This window comes from Hippoglossus hippoglossus, chromosome 7 (genome assembly GCF_009819705.1).
Source record: "Hippoglossus hippoglossus isolate fHipHip1 chromosome 7, fHipHip1.pri, whole genome shotgun sequence".
Taxonomy (NCBI): domain Eukaryota; kingdom Metazoa; phylum Chordata; class Actinopteri; order Pleuronectiformes; family Pleuronectidae; genus Hippoglossus; species Hippoglossus hippoglossus.
The window spans coordinates 15584989-15602376 of NC_047157.1; the positions used below are offsets into that span (position 1 = coordinate 15584989).

The window sequence follows — 17388 nt, forward strand, 5'->3', positions numbered from 1 at the left end:
GAAGATTTTAGCTCATGGTTTAGAGCAAAGGGAGTTAGTAGCTGGGGGCCAGATCCTGCTGAGCTTTAAAAGTCATTAATAGCATCTTAAAATCAATCCTCAATTTGAGTAAAAGATGTCTGCTTAATACAAATCCAATCATAGCACAGGTGGGCTAAGGATCAAAGGGCCCTGCATGTCAGAATATAGTCGATTACAACAAGAGATGCACAGAGTAAATTAATGAAGTATAAATGTAATAGCATGTGGGTGTGGGACTGTAACAAATCCCTGCATTTAAATATTTTTTTACATCTTTGATTTGTCATTATCAAATCTTTGTTTTTACAGATACATGTTTATATAAAAAAACAGCAAACTTGGAATCACAAAACCACCTGGAAATAAGGACAATTAAATTAAAGTACAGGCAGAAGTACCTCGATATATTGTGAACCCATTTGAGTTAGGACAACATGGATACTTTAAAAGCATTTCATTCATTCACTTGTTTCCCTCAAATGACACCGATAACCAAATAGACTTTGCTACCTCTCTATTTGGTTTCTGTTGTAAACCTGTTACAAATTCTTGGATCACTGTAGTAGGACCTCATTATTATTGCCCGACTTACTGCATGCGCTCTCTCTCTCTCTCTCGTCTGTTTACATAAAGGATCATCAGTCTGGGAGCAAACAGGCCCGCAGCTAACTGGCTGCAGCCTGCATGGTAACGGGGGAGCAATGTCAACCTGCTCTCCTCGGTGACAGTTGCAAAGCATAAATCAGGCTTACAGAATCGTGTGGATCACCTGGAGATAAACGCATCTGAGTGACAAATAGGTTGTAAGTGCTCAGTGTATCTAGGTTTACATGGTAGTGGTGCGTAAACACTGCGTAAGTGGCCAACTGGCGCATATCCTCGTAGTGTCACGACTCCCCCCCCCCCCCCCATTCCCCCAGCGGCTTGGATCCTCTCTGGGGAGGAGAGAGCAGCTCGGTGGCTCATAGACGTGAGAGGATGAAGCTGATGCACCTTTTCTGTCGGTGAACCTGTTGGTGCTCAGCTGCTGCAGTGGACATGAGCGCTTGCGCACGAAGACGGATTTTAAATAACGGGTTAAACAGCCGGTGCGTAATTACAGTAATCTGAGCGTAGTGGTTCCACGGTGTCCTCTGCCTGTATGTGCGACCACCGTGCACATAAAGCTATGACTGTGCGAGTCCCTGCAAGACGCCACAAGTGAAAAGGTTTTAGATGCGTGCAGGACTTCGTGTTGAAGGAGGGATTCGAGCAGAGCCCGCCCTCTCTGCTCGTGGTCCGTGCTCGCCTTCTGAGGAGCCTCACACGTCAATGGAACACGGAATAGCTCATTTTGGTGCCCTGCGGAGCTGAGCGGAGGAAGGGGGCGGCGACAAGGACCCGTGATCATGCTCTAATCAATCGATTCCCTAACCAGCACTTCACCGGTGACATCTCCATGGCTTCCACAATACATCGGTGGTAAGTCCCCACTGGCCACTGCCACCCAGTCACTCACAGAGGCAGAGCGACGCAGGAGAAGGCCAGGTCGATCCAGCGAAGACAAGCGATGCCAGCCTCGGACGCAGATCCGGGCTCGGTGGCCGCAGCCCCGGCCCCACCGGACCAGCTCCCCGGCGAGCGCGCGGTCAGTGTGCTGTGGTCGTTTGGGAAATGCCTGGCTGCGCTCCTGCCCGTGTACCTGGCCGGATACTACGGCTTCAGCATCAGCGTGGTCCTGTTCGTGCTGATGATCTACATGGGATGGAAACACGGTCGACTGGAGAAGATGCTCAGGCTCAAATCTGCCATGTACCTTCTGGAGAACGAGACGAAAATCACCACCAGTAAGGTTTTCAGAACCAAAATGGATATGCCACCATGGGTAAGGACCCAGCCTCACTTTCAGCTGACCCACCAAGCCCATCCCAATGCATATCACCTGTCTCATCTGTCACAGGTTGAACTGCACCTCAGCTTTTTCATCATCCCATTCATTGCACAGGCTCTTAAATACACAGTTGTCATTAGCTGGCACTTGTTAGACTATTTGTTCAGAAAGTGAACTCATGAAAGACAGAGACACTAGTGTCTCACTGCAACACTCAGATGAAATGAATATGTGCATTCAGGACCCTTTTCTGCTCACTGTGTCTTCCTCCTGTCCCAGATCAGCCCACATGTTCAGACATTTCTTCTGTGCAATGCCTGCAGGGAGATTAGTCTGATCTGCTGCCACATGTCAGATGAGCTCTTTGTAGCGTTAAGGAGTTAAAACATGACTCCTGCAAAATTCCTCGTCTATATACGACAACAATAATAGAGATTCTCTGAGTGTTTCCTCTTCCTTTTCCCATACGCTGCCAGTAAGAATCTGAAAAACGTGATGACTCATAAACATCCCTCACATGCAGCAGAGCAGAGGCAGCGACCACGACCACCATATCTGGAGAGAGAGAGGGAGAGAGAGGCAGTTTGTGTTTTTCGAGCAGATAGGCCTAATCTGAGATCTCAAGCCTCTGTGGTTTGGAGGAAAGTCATATTTGCTGAGTGTGGTTAATTGCATCCTGACATTTTATCTCTATACTTCTAATTTGAAGGATGCAAACAAATATTTAACAGCGATTGTATTTGCAACCAAGTAGAGCTACTAGAATTGCTGCCTTGCTATTACAAACTACATGAGGAATATATGGAGAAAAGTAGAAGTTTACAAAAGTATACCCAGGAAAACATTGGGTCTTTTAAATGAATCATCTCATGTATTTAAATTACTTTTTTCATATAGTTCTATGTCATTTTACACCAACCTGTCATATTTGAGTTCATGCCTGACCCATTTTACTGGTCCACAGGTCAACTTTCCAGACGTGGAAAAAGTGGAGTGGATCAATAAGGTTTGTTTTTGTTTTCCTCTAAGACTTTGCATGTGTGCAGCTGTATTTTTTTATATTGGGGAACTTTTTAAAATACAATTATCTAGGTCACAATGCAGCACATTGTACGATTAAGGAAAGCTCTAACTTACTTAGCTGAACTCTCAGCAGAGCAAAGGAAACGACACATGATTTGAAGATAAGGTGTCCATGAGTCACTTGAGTCTCTCCAGCATCAGTAGCTTCAGTGGCTCACATTTGATATTAACATAAAGAGCGACTTGTGTGGACTTGAGGTGACCCGCTGCAGCCCCTCTCCATCAGAGAAGAAGATCTACTGGTGTAATTAACAGGCGGCGAGAGTGGATTAGATCATATTGCAGTCTCTCTGTCAGTACAGTAACTTCTCATCAGCACGGAGCGGGCGTGGGTGTGAATACTAATAATGCGAATCGCCCTTCTGGAGGAAAGAAAAAAAACAACCCATAATGAACTTGGTGACAGAAGCCCAGATCGTGAGATGATTATTCGCTGGGCTCATCTTTCAACGAGCCTATGTCTCTCCTGTGGGTTTCCTGACGTGTGACCCAGCTGCTCACTCTGACCCGCCTCCCTTTCAGCCATTAACGCACCTACATCAGCCACAAAATGTTCTCATAAAAGGAGCTGATGTGGCTAAAGCATGCGAGGAGCTGCGCTTTCCTAAATGCACGTTCATAACTGTGCCGTAAATAATGTATAAGACACGTAGAAGGAGCTTTTTTCGCATCACCAGTCCTGTGATTTGTTGAGGTGGAGGTCAGAGGATTGGTAAACAGCCGCCGACAGGACTGGATGCCCCACTCTTTACAACTCACACTGACATGCTGAAGCTAACACAAGTGTGAGGCTGCGGCCGTGTCGGGTGAAAACACTGACACACGGATTCAATTCACAGTTTATTAGATTATCAGTGTAAATGAATGAATTCAATCAAATGCATTGCTCTAATGCTTCATTTCACGGTTCCACAGTTTCTTAGAAATCATAGACTCCTGGTCGCAGCTATCCAATTTCATACTAATTGTGAGAAATAAAATGCATTTTCTTTTAAAATATTCTCACGTCAAACCCACGTTAATATTTATTCATAATTAATCAACTATTAGAGACCTTATACTGTAGAAATGTTTAATTATATTCTTTCCTTTAGAGAAATATCTCATGTTTGCCTTTTCTGCTGACCTGCTGTGCACCGAGATACTCTCTAGGTTACACAAGCAATTCATTTTAATTCATTAATTTCCATCTAATCAAGGCCAAAGTACATCGTTCTTTCCTGGGAAATTATGGATCGATTAATCAAAGCATTGCTGATCATTTTTTTGACTTATAACTGCAGGGCTCCGGATTCATTTCTTTGATAAACACCATCGCTGAATTATTGATGGTTGAGCTATTTCAATTTAATTTCGAATCCCCTGTTTGATGGATTTCTGTTAAACCTTCAACAAAAAGCCTTTCAACCTGGCTGTGTGCAGGCTGTGTTTGTCAATGGCTGTTAATTATTCTTTGTTATTTGCTGACATGTTTTGCTAAACGTTATTTTACTCAAGGGAAGGGTAACTCAAATTGTTACCCGCAGAATGAATTTACTATGGATACAAATATGAAATGCACTAAGTAGTTCATGATTATTCAATGTAAGTTCTATGCAAGCTAAGTGCATGGCAGTTTTACTATTTCTAAAAATAGAAAATAATGAATGTCCTTATGTTGTGTCATGTAGACCCTGCAGCAAGCTTGGCCCTTCATAGGCCAGTTTCTGGAGAAGCTGCTGGTGGAAACCATTGCCCCTGCGATCCGTGCATCTAGTATGCATCTGCAGACTCTCAGCTTCACCAAGGTCAACATAGGAGACAAGGTAAAGGAACTGTCAGCCATTAAAGCAGCAGTCTCTCTTGTTACTGTGTCACCCGAGTAATATTTACATGACTACTCTCGCTCTCCTGTTCATTGCGAACAGAAAGAAGAGGATTTCTTCCCGTGAATCTTTGATGTCCCTACGAGTCTTTGTTTGCTTTGTTTAATAGCAGCTGCTTTGTCCACAGGCTCTGAGGGTGGCTGGTGTGAAGGCTCACACGGAAAACGATAAGAGACAAGTTATGCTGGATTTGTACCTGAGGTAATTCCACTTTTACCACCTTGTTTTATTCTGCTGCTCGCGTATTGTTAGTCCCTCCTGAGGGTTTGTCCTTATCTGACGAAGCAGATCAATATTTACTCAGCAGGAGAAAGAAATCAGCTTTATCGTAGCTCGTATTGACTGCCTCACTTTGTGACTCTGGACTTGTCACTGCTCTTCTATTGCAGCTATGCCGGGGATGTCGAAGTCAACGTTGAAATCAAGAAGTACTTCTGCAAAGCCGGAGTGAAGGGAATCCAGGTAAGAAGAGATATTGGTACATTATTAGTTATAGTTATGTTTAGTTGAATCTTGCAGTTAAATCTTTCTCTTCGTAGCTCCATGGGATGCTGCGTGTGATCCTGGAGCCTCTGATCGGAGACATGCCGCTGGTTGGAGCCGTCACCATGTTCTTCATTCGCAGGCCTGTGAGTGTTTCCTCTTTTTCCACTGTGTTACATAGAGTTCTTGTTTATTTTCCGTTACATGCATCTGTATCGTATGTTTGATGTATGTAGAAACTGGACATCAACTGGACTGGGTTGACCAACCTGCTGGATATCCCTGGACTGAAGTGAGTTGATGTCATATTATTGCACATGATTTTTAATGAGAAGTGCCTGTTTAAGTCGTAGTGCTGCAGAAAAGTTTGGGGGCTGCCCTTTGTAGAACCGTTCCGACTGATACTACAGATAATTTACATTTTAGTCAGCAACTGCAATCACAGAGAATCTGTTATATAAGAGAAGCGCTTTCTCTATTTACATTGACAGATCTTTGCGATCACATGCTAAAAGGAAAAGGGAGGCAATATTCTTCATTTTTGCTTATGTCAAGAAATCTCCAAAACAACACTGATCTAATCCTACAGACTACAGAGAGCTCTTTCCTCTGTGAGCGTAGAACATCCAAAAAGAGTTCCCAAAAATACACTATTTTCTTCAATCAGAATTTTTCAGATGTTAGCACATTACTGAGCATTTTTAGAATAAAATTTTATAAAAAATTGTTTGTACTTGTTCAGTTGGAACAAAAGAGCTCGGAGCTGAGTAACATAGACAGACTAGGTCAGAAAGTATTGAAACACATTGTTGGTTTTGTTTTTTTCATATACTTTGTTGATGAATGAAAAATATCTAAAAGTGCTAATTCTTTGTCAGAACTTTATGTGGTTCTGGTGTTCTTGTATTCAACAAGTAATACTGTGACTCATTATGTAAATTCACAATGTGTGTTTAGATCTTTGTATAATAAAGCATTGTCAGAGGTGTAACTTATATCAGTACCTATCAGTCCCCTCTGGCAATACTTTCAATGACAGTTTGTCATTATTTGATGATTATCTTCCTCCGTTAGCCAACATTATTTAACAGGAAACTGTCCTCTTCTTTAGATCAGAGGAGCTTCCTGTTGGTTCTGTTGCCATGAGCCTGCATATCTTGTTATTAATGCACGTTCATGCGGTCAGCGGTAGTATATAGCCTTTGTTTGTTTGTCTGTGTGTCCCTTCCCTCTGTGTACCCAATGTCACCCTTGCATTCACTTGCAGTGCCATGTCGGACACTTTGATAATGGATGCAATTGCCTCCCACCTGGTGCTCCCCAACCGTCTCACTGTGCCCCTGGTGGCTGACCTGCACGTTGCACAGCTCCGCTCCCCTCTCCCAAGGGTAACTGTCTCCATAACGAACGGCCTGGGGAAAAAAACCTGGCCCCACATTGACTGAAGTAGCTCCGCCTGACAACATTAGCTGCAAGCAGAACACATAGCCTGAAGGTCATACAGCAAATTCCCAATATGAATGACAAAACATCTTCCACTCACGTTTATATTTTGTATTTTGTGTGTGTCAACACTAGGGAGTCGTCCGCATTCATCTGCTGGAGGCTGAGGACCTGACTGCCAAGGATACAATCATCAAAGGCTTAATCGATGGGAAATCTGACCCATACGCCGTCCTGCGCGTCGGAACCCAGATCTTCACCTCCCACCACGTGGACAACAACCTGAACCCACAGTGGAGGGAGATGTACGAGGTGAGAGCGGGGAGGAGGAGGAAGCTGAAACTGAGCTAAGAAAACAACAATACATGGTTGACCTTAGGTGCTGCTCTACCCACCAGCTTGTGTGCTAACAGTTACAGCTAGGTGTTGGTGTCCTTGCTTCATAGGGATTGCACAAGTCTTTCGTTAGTAAATATGTCATTGGCACTTCAGAGAAAAACAGTTTTGTGGAGATTGTATCTTCTTCTCTGGTAACAAACAGGAAGCTGCTGTTTCTGAGATAAGCAGATCTTTGCAAATACTGCTTTCTCAGAAACACATTGGTCTTTACTCGTGATACTTTTTTTAATATAAATCTACCGAGCAAAAAAATGAAAAGTCACTGTGACTCTGTTTGCATGCCCTTGTTTTATGGTGCTGTGTGTGGCTGTATCTTTATTTGTATATTTGTGGTGTGTGTTGTGTATTTGTCCATTTATGTGTGTGTGTGTGTGTGTGTGTGTGTGTGTGTGTGTGTGTGTGTGTGTGTGTGTGTGTGTGTGTGTGTGTGTGTCTGTGTGTATGTGTGTTTATGTGTGTGTGTGTCAGGTGATTGTCCATGAAGTACCTGGTCAGGAGTTGGAAGTGGAAGTATTTGACAAAGACCCCGACCAGGATGACTTCCTGGGGAGGTAGCTTACTCATTCTCATTTACTTGGTCTCTTTGTGCTTTTCATGTCATGTCCATCTCTGCTCTTCACACAATGGGCCACGATTCTGTTGAAATTTAAAACCCCTGACCTCTTAGATTCATGGCTTCATTGATTCTCTCTCTGCCTCTCTCTATCTCTCTCTCTTTCAGGGTAAAGGTGGACCTTGATATCGTGAAGAAGGCCCGAGTGGTGGAGGATGTAAGTAGCTCTAAGATCCACTACATTTAGTTGTTTTTTACAAACAGCAAACATTTTTTTTTACTCATGGAAAATATCTGAGTGAGACTGCACTAATCCTTCTAGCATGTGACACTGCAGATCCCATGTGCCTCCTCGTGATCTGCTCTGATCTCACCCTCCTCAAATCCTGTCCAGCCTCAAAGAAATTCAGTCAGATGAGGAAAAAATGTGATAATTGTGTTTAATAACCCCTCTGGGTTTTTTTTGTAAACAGTGGTTCAATCTGAAGGACGTCCCAACGGGCAGCGTTCACCTCCGTCTGGAGTGGCTCTCTCTGCTGTCCTCTGCTGACAGACTGAGCGAGGTGAGTCCGCAGCTAAATAACCAAAAGGTGCTCAGATTTCATATAAAGGCAATACAGAGAGACAAAAGAAACACGGGGTAAGAGGCTGATGACAAGCAGCAAAGAATAGAATCAAACAGGAACATTGTGGTTACACGATCCACATGTGAAATCTGTTATTTACCAGGACACACTGTGCCCTGATGGTCATAAACATGTTTTGAGATGAGAAATAAATAAAAATGATTTAAATCACGGAAATCAATAGTTTTTTTTCCTATTGAGTCGAAAATGATATGTTAATACGTATCAGTGTTGCTATTATGATTAAATGTATTTAATGAAGCTTTATTCAACCAGAAAAATGAGCTAAATTAGGTTTGAAAATCTCCTTGTACCGACAATAGAAATCAGGTATGGACTGACGTATAAACAACAACATAAAACACAAAACTAAATCTGTAACAAAGTCAGAATAAAGCTAATATGTGACTTTATATACAATCTACAGTCGCCCCTTCGGGTTTGACTGGAAGGTTTTAGTCATTATTTATATGCATTGTTTATTCTGTGTTTCCCCTGACGGCAAAACGAAGTTCATCTCAGGAACAAAGTTTAAAACAACCTGAAAGCAATTTAAAAACACCAACCAAAATATTTTAAAAAAGGCCAATGCAAAACTGTCAAACAATAAATCTATAATGCACTGTTCCTCTCTGCTATTTATCAGAATAGTGACATTTTTAGATGTTTTTTTTATTGGGCTTTCGGCTTTTAGGTTCCTCGATCATTTTCACGTTCTTTGCCTCCATCTGTTCTTCTCCCAGGTGATCCAGAAGAACCAGGACCTGACCAGTAAGACGGCTGATCCTCCGTCGGCCGCCATCTTAGCCATCTATCTCGACCAAGCATACGACCTTCCTGTAAGATTGTAACTATTCAAGATGCTGTTGTGTGGTGCACCATAAACTTTCATTTGTTACCCACCTCGTATTTAACGTGTTACAGATGAGAAAAGGCAATAAGGATCCAAGCCCAATAGTGCAAGTCTCCATTCAGGATACGACTAAAGAGAGCAAGGTAAGAATAAAACTAAATAAATAAATAAAACGGTTTCTAAGTAGCTTGAATAAAACATAATTGTTTTTAACTTTCTTCTGCAGACTTGTTATGGGACCAACCGCCCTGTGTGGGAGGATGCTTTCACCTTCTTTATTCAGGATCCTCGACAAACAGATATCGACTTTCAAGTAAGTCATTAGACAAGTAATTATCACACCAGTTAAGTTTTGTGTACATCTATTCCCAAAGGTGTCAGGGTGATTCGAACAGTAAATAATGATTTTCACTTGGGTTGTTCCTCGTTTTACCTCTTTTACAGCCCTTTCCCTTCACGATTTATATCTTTCCTTGTGCTCTCCATTAAAACTCTGTTATATATTACAATATATATATTAAAATAATGTGTGCTGTTCTTGTTTTTTCAATCAGGTCAAAGATGATGACCGCGCTCTGTCCCTCGGCAGTTTGTCCATCCCTCTGACTCGTATTATGGCGACCCCTGACCTCACCATGGACCAGTGGTTCCATCTGGAGAATTCTGATTCAGCCAGTCGCATCTACATCAAAATAGTGTTACGGGTTAGTTTTTTCACATTTGGACTTAGACATATGTGTCGGGAACTAGTGCCTAAATTAGATGTGAAGAACCCAGCTGAAGTATCTTTGTAGAAGACTTTGAAATCCTACCAGCACCCACTGGCTTTTTGAAGCCATCATCTGGTCCTCTGAGTTCAAATATCAGACTCATGACAACCCTGTCAGTGTAGAGATATCAAATTTAAACAGACCTTTTGTGTGTCTGTCTTCCAGTGACATCAAATCCTTGTGATCATATCACATAAGCTGCTTTCAGACACGCACTGAGCTCCAGATGAGCCCACGTGAGAACACAGCAGGATTAGGTCGGGAGAATTCACTGCGATTGAGTGGACACGTTAATGAAGTTTCTAACACGCGACAGATGCAAAACTGAAAAGAAAGAAAAGGATACTGATATGAAAAAGAGGTGTGATACACGTCGAAGATGCAGAAGTTGGAAAGACAGCAAGATTCGAGAGTTTTAGGTGATGAGGTCCGACGGCGGTGTCGATGTGGTGTAAACAAAAAACGTGTGATCCCCGCAGCAGGAGATCAAATCAAATCAGACTTTATTGTCATTTAACCAGACAAACAACAGTAGTGCAGGCAGAATGAAATGTCGTTTCCCTGGGATCACTAAATAAGATGGAAAACTAAAGGAGATCACACAAACAAAAACAAAATGAAAAACACACATTGTCCCTGAGTCCCATCTATTGTTAATGTAATGGTAAAATGTCCGTCTTAAAAGAGCGTGTGAATGTAAAATGTTATGAAATCTAAAATGTTGCAATAGTAAAACCTAAAGTGGCTGTAGTGGCAAGTTGGTGGCTGTACCGTATGTGTGAGGTAAAGTGCAAACTTAGTGCAGAGTCATGAGTTTAGCAGCCTAACAGCCTGTGGGAGGAAGTCGTCTGGCCCTTCTAGTTCGGAGGCTCCTGTACATTTTGCCCGATTGCAGCAGTTCAAAACTCACATTCACATGCCTGAACTTCGCCCTAACCTCCTGACTCATCTTCCTGTTGTGGTGAGAACATGTGGTCCTCATAAGACCAGAGAAATGCTCACACAGAAACCTGTATTTTCTCTCCTGTGTTTACCCTGTCATGCAGAAGTTTATTCTTAGTTCAAGGAAAAAACTGAACTCAGTAATTTACTGCTTGACATCTGATCCCCATAACCTCCTACTTGCCTGCTGTCAGGTTTTGTGGCTGAGCGACGATGCCACTCCTACAACTCCGTCTCCCCGGCCTTTATCCTCTGGATCCGGGATGGGTCAGGGGGGGATCCCAGCAGAACTGAACCCCATGGGGCCTGGCGGGCTGGCTAAACCTCCACCAACACGACCGCAGCACACCACGCCCGACCCAGAGTTCGCAACTGAGGTAAAGAATAGTTGCCCAGGATCAGACAGGGGCAGACACCACTCACACATCTGTCAAACGTGCACTGTTGTAACGCTCACTGTCCTTATTGGAACCCGCAGGGAGTGCTGCGTATTCATCTGATCGAGGCCCAAAACCTGATAGCCAAGGACAACTTCATGGGGGGAATAGTGAAGGGGAAGAGTGACCCCTACGTCAAGATCCGTGTGGCAGGCATCACCTTCCGCAGCCACACCATCAAAGAGAACCTCAATCCACTCTGGAATGAGCTCTATGAGGTACCTCCTCTGTTTAGTACTCAACTAGTTAGTTCTTGTACCAATCTGATGAAATGATAGAGATTAGAGATTAGATTGGATTTCATTTGTATTTTTCTCTACGATTTAGGTGATTTTGACGCAGCTTCCTGGTCAGGAGATCCATTTTGAGTTGTTCGACAAGGACATCGATCAGGACGACTTCCTCGGGAGGTGTGTCCTGACGTCACAAATGAATATTTTCCAACTCTAAGCTACACAGCTCTTGTGACTAAAGGAAAATGGGTCAGTGAAAGGAAAACTAAAGTAGAATTCTGTCGTTACAGGTTCAAGATTAATCTACGAGATATCATCAGCGCACAACTGATCGATTTGGTGGGTGACACATAGTTTACACGATTTCAGTATATACAAAAAAATGTATACTTAAATGTAATCTTTCTGTGTCAATCTCGTCACAGTGGTACACCTTAAATGATGTGAAGTCCGGCCGAGTTCACCTGATGCTGGAGTGGCTGCCCAGAGTCTCTGACCTGCCCAGACTGGAGCAGGTTTGATTATTTAATTAGATATTTTATTATCATTTATTTATTCTACGATTTATACGAGGAGTATGTTTTGAAAATCTTTCTTTCTCTTACCTGAAAGAACTTTGAACATGGGGAAGACCAGAATTTTAGATAATGGACGACTCGTAAAGATCTATGCAGTGCAGTTGGAGGATTTGGTGTAATGAGTCTTTTGAAGCTAATGATCTCACTCCCTTTAAAGGGGACAGTTTTCATGTCAAGGTCATATGAGGCTTCAGCAGGCTGATTCAACCAAATCAGCTGATTATCTACCAGGATCTTCACCTCCGCCGAGGATTTTATGTTTTAGTCTGCATTTGTGTCTTTGTTTGTCAGAAAGACAGCAGAAAGTTATGCAAAAACCACAGGACGTATTATCATGAAACTTGTAGGAAGGATGTGGTATAGATCAGGAAACAACACATTTAGGTATGTAACTGGCAGCAGAAACGGGAAGTTATATTTTCCACTTTGTTTAACATTGTGTCATTTTATGATATGTTTGTTGATTTCTCAGAGAATAATTCATGGATCTTGGGCTGATATTCATGAGAGTGTGCAATTTGTTAAAAATCCAAATCCGATGGATTTAAATATGGTTTCATAAGGGGACCGTTGGGCCTTGGTGGGGTTCTGTACTCTTCCTCTCGAATAATTTCCCACTTTGGGTTTCCATTGTCTGTGCCTCGTTTCGGAGCGTATACTTTCCTCTGGAGGGTTATTTGGGTCCGGGACTCAGCAACATTAAGTTGATTTGGCAGAATGATGTGCATTTTGCGCAGTGGACCGCTGTACAGCCAGCAGGGACTGGGGGAATGATAATTGCAAGTTTGGAAATATGAAAACGTATCCTTTAAATGATGCCTCTTGCACTGTGAGAGCCCAGAACCCGTGCTCATTTTGCTGTGTTATTTGGTAGCTATGGCAGATACAATAGTTTCCAATCAACAGGAAACACTACAACCTTACCCCTTCACCACACTCCGCGGCTTGTGAAAGAGGTTCATGTGTGTGGGCACTATACGATGCTTTGTGTAACTTATTTGTTGTCAGTGTTGCAAGAGAACCCCAAATTGATTATTGCACTGTAATCTTACCTAAACTCTCTCTTCCCTCTCTTTCTGCATCGTTTCCTGCAGATCCTGCAGTACCAGTCGCAGCAGTCGTACCAAAACAAGGTTGTGCCATCCACAGCGGTGCTATTTGTGTATGTGGAGCGTGCCCATGGGCTGCCGGTGAGATCACATCTATGAGTCCTCTGGGTTCTATTAGCTGTTTATTGTTATGTGTTTGTCCTCACGAGGTAAAAGAGTTGAGAATAGTTGCTTTTAGTGACTCTGTAGCCGTGCATTACATTATTCTGTGTATGCCATTTCAGTTGAAGAAGAACGGCAAGGAGCCAAAAGCCGGGGCTGAGATTATCCTCAAAGGTGTTACACATAAAACCAAGGTAGGATCATGACTCAGATCTAAAACTGAGCAAAGAAAATGCGAAAAAAGTCATAATGTTTCTATTGATTCTGTCCCAAGATCTGTGAGCGCTCCACGTCTCCTCGATGGGACGAAGCCTTCCATTACCTGGTTCGTGACCCCAGAGACGAAATACTCACAGTCAAGGTAAGAATCCTCAGTATTATCTATATTATCTATATTAAGTCATTGAAGGCCCAAACTGGCAAAGGTGACTTTTATACAGAAAAAAAAACATGATTTTGTATGTACAATAAATATGTGTGTGTTTTTCCAGCTCTCCCACAGCTCGGGTCAGACCCTCGGGTCCTTGACTCTTCCTCTCAGGGAGGTGCTGCTGGAGCCGGGCATGGTGCTGGACCGCTGGCTCAGTCTGGATGGAGTTCTACCAGAGAGCCAGATCCTGCTGAGGGCCACACTCAGGGTACTGCTCTATGCTGCAGTAAATCATTTAGGAGCAATGTCTGGATTGTGATGTATTTTTATTGAATCACTCAAAAGTATCTGTTCATATAGAACCAATCATGCAATACACTGAGTACTGAAGTTTACAGCATACTGTTGAATAATTACTCTTGGTCCAACATTAGATGTACAGTACTTCAGATGATGTCAGCACTCTCATGCTAACTTTGACAATGATTACAGATCTTGGACACTCAGCTGGCGGCGGGTCGCAGGGATCCAGGCGATGCAGGTAATGAGGGCACCGGAGAATTCATCCCCAGATGGGTTCCATCCCACCTCGACCTCAGACACAGAAGTGGATTCTCCATGTGAGTCACACACATGCACACACGGGGACTAATGTCCCATTGTGTCGTCACTGCCTCTACTGCAAAGAGACTTGAAATCAGGATTTCCTTTAAAGGCTGTTTTCTAGTATAAAGATATATATAGATTTCCAATGTTTTTTTTTCCTCTGGCAGTGTTTGTTTTGCTCGTGTATAAAAAGACATTAACAAATCAATAATCCCATTTCCTCCATTGTGTCTTCAGGGCCGGTGACAATGCAAACGGTGCAAGCCAGGTGAAGCTCACCATAGCCCACTCCCCAGAGGAGAGCCGGCTTTTCATCACCATTCACTCCTGCAGGTCTCCATATCACACACACACACTACTTTAATGATCACATTTTTGACCCAGAGCAGCCACCGTATACCATCACATGGCGTGAACATGGTTGCTGTGTGCCCACAGAGCCCTGGCAGCCTGCTCCAAGGACGGCGCCGACCCTTACGTCTCCTTCATCCTGCTGCCGGACAAGAAGGCTACAACCAAGAGGAGAACCGGCACCAAGAAGAGAGATCTCAACCCGGAATTCAACGAAAGGCAAGAAAAACCAATGAGAGACTGGTGACAGTGAAAGAAGCGATGAGTGTATTTTAATTTATGTCTCTCACTTTTTTCTTTTCTTGGGTCTTTAGGTTTGATTTTGATTTCACTCTGGAGGAGTCCACACAGAGAAGACTGGACCTGTCTGTGAAGAACAGTGTTTCCTTCATGAGCAGAGAGAGGGACCTGATCGGCAAGGTAAATATCTACATGTGCTGCCTCACACATGAAATACAGGTAGTTGTTCCCAGTAGGTGATTTGTAAAATAACTCAACAAAACATAGACGGATTTCACCAAACTCGGTGTGAATATAACTTGGAATTGTATATCCAAATGACTGATGTTTGACCACGTCTCTGCTCTGACCTTCTCCTGTTTTGCTTTGGGTCCTGCCAAAGCAAATCTTGCAGGAGCTGGCAGCTTCAGCTTCAGATTTTGTTATCGACATTTACTATAAGATGCTTGCCTGCATACACACATTTTCAGTGTGTACACGCAGCTCTCTCTCTCTCATACGGGAGAAGGATCCTCCCTCCTCTCCCTACAAATCGCCTACTGGTTGTAGTACTCTCATGAATATCTTTGTGTTGACATACAGTAGTTGCTATCACAAGAATCAAGGGATAGAGAAATGTGGGAGATCATCTTTTTGTTTCCTTGTCGCTCTCAGCTGCAGCTGGACTTGGACCAAATAGACCTGAAGGCTGGTGTCACACAATGGTAATAATTTAAAAAACAGCTATTTGTTGTATAAGCAAATGTATGTGCAAATATTAAGTGATGTGACAAATTGTATCCTCTCTGTTTTTCCAGGTACGATTTGGTAGCAGAGGCCAACTAGAAGGATCCATGCTTGATCTTCGATACTATATAACAATAAGTGTTGCTTCTGTGATCTGTGACGTGTGTGTTTGTGTATTCGGCTTAAAATTCAATTTTCCATCATCACTGAAGAAAAAACAAAAAGAAGACGGCACACGTGCGTCATGAAAACACAGTCCACCAGTATTTACGACACTTTTAGATGTAGCTTCTCATCCATGAAGTGTTAACTGTGCTGAATCCACGCAGGTTCTTCAGTAGAATATTTTGGCTGAATAGATATTTGATAACGATGCGACTATGTTGCACAATCTACCGAGTTTATATGTGTTCAAAAGCATGTACAAGTCCTCTTTGACTTTTATTTACAAAAGGGCTCATGCTGTGGTTTGACAATGTTTCAAGGATTTACAGCGTCCGACACAACTGAACCAGATTTCTTTTACATTTTTATTTTCTACAATCTTCAAACGAATCCCAAAAATACTTTTACTGTTACTATACGTTTATATCATTGCCTTAAGTATTACAAAACTGTGCACAGTTTTTTTTAGTGTTTGTGAATTATGTTCCAAATGAAGTTTTATATGTTTTAACCAGAGCTTTGTGAAAGTTACTTTTATAAGTCAAAGTGTTACAAACCTAGACCCTCACATTACCACTGAAAACAGAGGTCTGTACGCAGAGTCTTAATCACTGTGCTTTTATGAAGAGAAAACTTTGTAGATACTGAAAACACATTGCTGGTGTTCTTTATGCTTCTTTGTGTTTGTATTGTGTTTGTACGCGCTAAGTGCAACAGGCCGATGTCGCCGGCCATGTTTTATATTTTGCCTTTTGAGCTTAACAGTCGTTAGAGGCAAGTAAATATTCGTACAACAGCGGTGAGACAACTTCCAACACCTCTGTCACCTCGCCACAGAGGTCTGGACACTGATCTGTGGTGATGGAAAGAAAATAGTGTTTTTAAGTGTCACAAAATGAAGAAGAAAACTGCTGTGCTTTAACATAATTTAAACATATCACCATGTAGCTGCTGAATCTCTTGATTAAAGTTTGCCCTCTCATAAATCAAACTGGATGTCTGGCAAGTTTTTCATATTTTCTTCTACGTCCTCAGACTATTTACGACAGTGGTCAGCAAATGGGTCAAACCATGGGTCGAAATCTCAGATAATTTTGATAATTTTTTTTCTTGTAGCAATTTGTCTTCAAAGTAAAAGCACAACATCACTTTTGTCGCTGCAATGATTTACATCGAGCTACATTGAACATTTATTTTACAAAGCTATAATCCGGGGTCAGAGGATTGTGTCACTTGTTTAACACACCTCTTAAATTTGAATGTATGAAAAAAATAACACCTGTTCAGTATATCATTCAAATGTACAAACTGGCCACACATGTTAAGAATAATATAGTAAAATCTGTTTAATTTTGTGAAAAACATTGACTATGAAATCTTGACTGCAGATAAACCCGGTAGGATGGATGCAAAGTTTTCTAACTTCACTCTGCAGCGTAGACTGTTTATAAAAATCTCTGCGCGCAAAGTCCAACACACAAACAATAAAAAAGTCACAGCAAATTGTAGAAGTGTTTGAGGAGGACTCACTATTGACATGGAATAATTCTGAAGTAGCTTCGC

General features: G+C 42.4%; 1 protein-coding gene across 1 annotated transcript; it reads left to right on the forward strand.

Annotated features, from left to right (window-relative positions):
- Positions 1-953: 953 nt before the first annotated feature.
- Positions 954-16821, forward strand: esyt1a (extended synaptotagmin-like protein 1a). Its single transcript, XM_034590648.1, has 31 exons — positions 954-1885; positions 2856-2897; positions 4645-4779; positions 4967-5040; positions 5229-5301; positions 5379-5468; positions 5559-5614; positions 6590-6710; positions 6901-7077; positions 7633-7715; positions 7886-7934; positions 8191-8280; positions 9087-9182; positions 9268-9339; positions 9423-9509; positions 9751-9900; positions 11103-11285; positions 11387-11563; positions 11673-11755; positions 11869-11917; positions 12004-12093; positions 13251-13346; positions 13490-13561; positions 13642-13728; positions 13859-14005; positions 14230-14357; positions 14581-14676; positions 14782-14913; positions 15009-15114; positions 15589-15638; positions 15732-16821. The coding sequence occupies exons 1-31, from the start codon at positions 1571-1573 to the stop codon at positions 15757-15759; spliced, it is 3234 nt and encodes a 1077-aa protein (XP_034446539.1). The 5' UTR covers positions 954-1570; the 3' UTR covers positions 15760-16821.
- Positions 16822-17388: the final 567 nt, after the last annotated feature.